Source organism: Papio anubis, chromosome 7 (genome assembly GCF_008728515.1).
Source record: "Papio anubis isolate 15944 chromosome 7, Panubis1.0, whole genome shotgun sequence".
NCBI lineage: Eukaryota > Metazoa > Chordata > Mammalia > Primates > Cercopithecidae > Papio > Papio anubis.
Window position 1 is genome coordinate 50,661,275 of NC_044982.1, and position 5,012 is coordinate 50,666,286.

The 5,012-nt window shown below is 42.1% G+C and overlaps 1 protein-coding gene across 1 annotated transcript; it reads left to right on the top strand.

Annotated features, from left to right (window-relative positions):
• The first annotated feature begins 939 nt into the window (after positions 1–939).
• Positions 940–1,298, top strand: LOC108587045 (40S ribosomal protein S27-like). Its single transcript, XM_017961621.2, has one exon. The coding sequence runs from the start codon at positions 990–992 to the stop codon at positions 1,242–1,244; it is 255 nt and encodes an 84-aa protein (XP_017817110.1). The 5' UTR covers positions 940–989; the 3' UTR covers positions 1,245–1,298.
• Positions 1,299–5,012: the final 3,714 nt, after the last annotated feature.

Here is a 5,012-nt window from a genome sequence, read left to right on the forward strand (position 1 = left end):
GACGGAAACAAAGACTGAGACTAGGAGCTGAAGATGGAGACTCACAGACATAGCAATGACTAAAACCTAAGGAGAAACCAGGCACAGTAGTCCCAGCTACTGAAGGGGCTAAGGCAGGATAATCACTTGAGCCCAGGAGTTCGAAGCTACAGTGTACTTATGATCACACCTGTGAATAGCCACTGTACTCCAGCCTGGGCAACATAGCAAGACCCTGTTTTAAAAGGAAAAGAAAAAAGCTCAGAGGGTGGAGTGGAAATCAGGACAGGTGTGCTATGCTGACCATGGTCCTGAGAAATATTTGCCTACTGGGGCCTAGATGCTTCTCCTAATCCTGAGGTATTGGTGACTTTCATACAACTCTCTTTGGGACATCTCAACTAGGCGAGGAAGGAGGTGGTGGTAGGAGAGAAGGCAAGACTGAGAGAGTGAGAGAGATGGACTGTCACTCTTGGAGAGGCACCATTTCCCTGACTCCCAGGGATAAAAGGAAAAGATTTTCTGAACAACATCTTCAATGAGTTATAATTACCAAAAAAGAAACCACTAACAACACTTAAAAATCAAATCTTTGAAAGAGGCTAAGAAATTTTGTGCCATAAGATACAGTACTGTATGAGTGAAGACATAAACAAATAACTGTAATCAGGTAATGAGCAGAGTATCAACTGGGTAGAATTGAGGTATCATTGTGAGTTGAGTCATAACAACATTCTCCTCTCATTCCTCAACATTATCTCCTTGAGAGACCTCATCCATTCTCATGGCTTCAATATCATCCAATGCTTATGACCTCAACTTTATATTTTTACCTATGATCTCTCCTTTGAGCTCCAGAACTTAGTATCCAACTACCTTACTTTCCATCTCTACTTGGATGATTCATAGATGGGAATCCCCCTATCAGAATGCCAATGTGAGATACCAATTGGCAGTAAAGAAAATAATGCTTCTGCTTTCCGGCGGTGACGACCTACCCACACGAGAACATGCCTCTCGCAAAGGATCTCCTTCATCCCTCCCCAGAAGAGAAGAAGAGGAAACACAAGAAGAAACTCCTGGTGCAGAGCCCCAATTCCTACTTCATGGGTGTGAAATGCCCAGGATGCTATAAAATCACCACGGTCTTTAGCCATGAACAAATGGTAGTTTTGTGTGTTGGCTGCTCCACTGTCCTCTGTCAGCCTACAGGAGGAAAAGCAAGGCTTACAGAAGGATGTTCCTTTAGGAGGAAGCAGCACTAAAGGCACTCTGAATCAAGATGAGTGGGAAACCATCTCAATAAACACATTTTGGATTAAAAAAAATAAAATAAAATAATGCTTCCATCGGATACTTAAATACAATATCAGAAAGTGGAAACATTCAGGGCAAAGGGAAAAAAATCCTAATGGGATAGGAAACTTGATCATAAGATGTGGTAGACTTACTATAAGAAGATAGTGAATGATGAGAACAACCTCAAACAGGGGTATTTCCTGCTGATAGAAACTACAAATCAGAGCAGTTCTTTTCTGAATAGCCTGCAGAAGGAATTACTGGCTAGGCATCTGTCTTCTCAGTTATGTCTGCACCCATGAATAGAAACATTGTCATCTAATGATAATAAAACTCTCAATCTGGAAACTCAAAGTCTGAAGGAAACTCACATACACTTTTTTTTGAGACAGGGTCTTGCTCTGTCACCCAGGCTAGAGTGCAGTGGCATGATCTTGGCTCACTGCAAACTCAGCCTCCCAGGCTCCACCGATCCTCCCACCTCAGCCCCCCAAGTAGCTGGGACTACAGGTACGCACCACTCTGTCCGGCTACTTTTTGTATTTTCTGTAGGAGTAGGATTTCACTATGTTCACCACGCTGGGATACTTATAAATCAAGAAAAGCGAGATGAAGTCATCGGGGTCGAGAGCCCCCACATTCCAGAATCAAGGCTTGAAGGATGATGTCTTAGAGAAAATAAAAATGTTACTTTACACAGTGTGTAATAAACTTATGGAATTCTTAGTTCTAGAAGTAACAGAGGCCAAAAACATAAATTAGGTTGAGAATTATTTGGATCCTTCCTTTGGTGGAGGCATCCTAGCAGATTAGCAAGGGAGTTTTATTTTGGGGGAATATAACTAATTTTGTAAGGCTGAAGCTCTGGAGAGATTTGTAAATGCCATCTTGGTGTCCCTTCTGTTTAAATTCACTTCGCAAAGAATCCAGGACCCCTCAAACCGCAGATCAATGTAGAAGTGAAACAAGACTGCTTAGAGATTACAGAAGATGGAGCTAATAGAGACCTGAATGTCAATATCTGGGACTAAAACCAGAACCAAGATAACCTGAACACCACGGATGCAGTCATAGAATGACATTTAGTGGCAAAAAGTCAGAACGAGCAAATTCAGAAGAGGGGAAGGAGATAGAGACTGGAGAGATGTCATCTTGGGGGCAAAGACTTGAGCATGGGTGAGGAGCAGGCTGTTACAGGCACAAAGCCATTGTACATCCCTTAGAAATAAGCCTGCCAATGGACCAGTGACCATTTCATGTACCTTTTGGACTTTGCAACAAAAAATACAACACGCACACACATTATAATGGCATCTAGGAATATGCTCTCATACAAAAAGTGGGGCATGAGAGGATACACACATTCCATAAAGTTTTTATTAGTGCCAAAAGCCAAGAAAGGAAGAGGGAAAGCATCCTTTGAACCAAGCACTGCACAGTTTTTCCCAATATGTCATGCACATGAGAATTTAATGAGTCACAAATTCCAGTGGGTATTTTTCCCTCAATTTTCCAGTTTGTTCTATTTTGCAAATATTTGTACTCAAATGATAATGTGACTTTTGTCATACAGCCACACTGACTCCCTCATGAAGAGCTTTATTTAGAGTCAGAAGACATCTGCTAAATTGAGATTTACAAAGAACTTATTAAACACAAACATAAATAGATGGGCTCTGAATATTATATTCTGAGCATTCACTTCCTTATGTACTTGCAAATTATACACTAGCATGCAAAGCATCTCAAAAGAGCAATGCATAAAATCCCCATAGAATCTCTTTCTTCTGAGCACCTTGGAGATGTTCTTTCATCCAAAGCCATTAATTAGGAAGGTTAAACACTGCCTTCCTAGTTTGAAGCCTTTGTCTCTACAGGCTATTGATGCAGAACGTGGGAAAAGACTAAGTAAGTACTTTTGAGGATTATGACAATTGATGATTGACATCAAGGATCCATAATAGAGACACAGATTTCAGTCAAGTCTGGCAGTGGACGGGACATGCTACAGTACACGCCAAAATCCTTGAGAACATCATATTCCTGGGGAGCAGACTGTTTTATGATTTTCAGGCTCATAAGTGAGACAGAATTGGACTCATTGCTTCACTTGTGAAACCGTTACTTGGCACTGTCACAGTGACAAACCAATGGCCTAAAATGCAATTAGTTATTATGCATCCTTGTTAAGCAACAGCCTGGTTGCCACTGGCACTACATGTGAGCTGCAGTTAATGTGGCATGCCTAGCTAACAGGCAGGTCCCAGTTTGAATGAGATAAGGAACTCACTTCAAACAAGGCATTTCTTTACAGACTCCAGAAACTATTTTTTTAAAAAACACACTTTCTGCCAAATTAAAGAGAAGTTTTACAACATAATACAAATGCAGTGTTGAAGAAGTTCTGGGATCCCTCTGGAATTGTGTAATATTTTAGTAATATTTATCATTTATGTCCTGTAGTTAGGAAGATAAAGAGGGTCAGAAAAGTACAGCATATAAATTAGTTTCTGTGGCCTTTGATAAAAAATCTGTTTGCATTACATCATTTTAGTGGCTCTTGAATTGTGATTGAGGACATTATTGTCTCTCCAAGACTGACCACATCTCCTTAGGGAGTAAAGCCATTATATGGAAAACCTTGTACCCCTTGCCCTTCCCTTATAAATTTTAATCCTACAAAGAGGAAAAACATCAGTTTTACCATCTATCTGCAAATGCATGACCAATACCATGATAATGACAATGACCAAGTCCTCATTGCTCAACAAGATTGCTCTAGCAATTCAGAGCTGCCAGAGTCTCAAACCCACATGAAAGAAGGGTCCAGTGATCCGACTCCTACCTCTCCCAGCTGGTGTCCAATCATCCACAGTAAAAGCTTAGTAATTTCCCAAATGTGCAGCAATGGAACACAGATTTCCTCCCAAAAGAAATGCCTCTGAGATAGTGGGTCCTAATTATTGGAAGCTTTGGTTGTCAGTGTGGGATGTTCATGTTTGTGGCCTCTGGCAAATTTAGTGTATGAACAGCTCTAATTAATGGCCTCCCTAAATTCAGGCTTTTCATCCTGTAACTGTGCAGGCCCCACCCACTCTGACTCTGGGCTGGGCCTTGTGACTTCCTTTGGCCAATGGGACACTAGCAAATCTGACACATAAAAAGCTCTTCAAAATGTGTGAGTCTTCCTATTTCCTCCATTGTTTCTCTGTGACTGTCACGAGAACCCAGGCAAACTAGTCTGCCAGAGGGATGTGTGGGCATGAGACATGGGCATGTGGCAGGTCGATGGAGGAGATCACAGCAATCCTAGCTATGGCCCTCAATGAGGCAGCCTTTGATATGGGCATAAGGCAGGGAAATACTAGGTAGAAAAGGGTGGGGTCCCTGGCAAACCTGGATCCTCAGCCCTAAATGAGAACTGTTTTCTCATCAGAATGTTGCTCTTCCAAAACCACCCTGTACTCATAAAAACCCCAAGTTCCACTAGCAGGAGAGCAGAGCAGGGCAGCAGAGAAGGAGAGAAGAAAAGCAGCAGCTGGATGTCAGATAAAAGCAGCTTGACTTCAGAGGAATGGCTTGACAGTGGGATTTTGGGGAAGAGTTCAGCCAAGGACAGCAGAACTCCAGGGGAAGATTATCTTCCCACACCATCCCCCTTCCAGCTCCCCTTCCCGCTGAGAGCCACTTCCACTGCTCAATAAAATCCTCTGCATACACCACCCTTCAATTCA

What these genes read in the sequence shown, in the direction of transcription:
- LOC108587045 (XM_017961621.2), top strand. Translation starts at nt 990, where the DNA reads ATGCCTCTCGCAAAGGATCTCCTTCATCCCTCCCCAGAAGAGAAGAAG.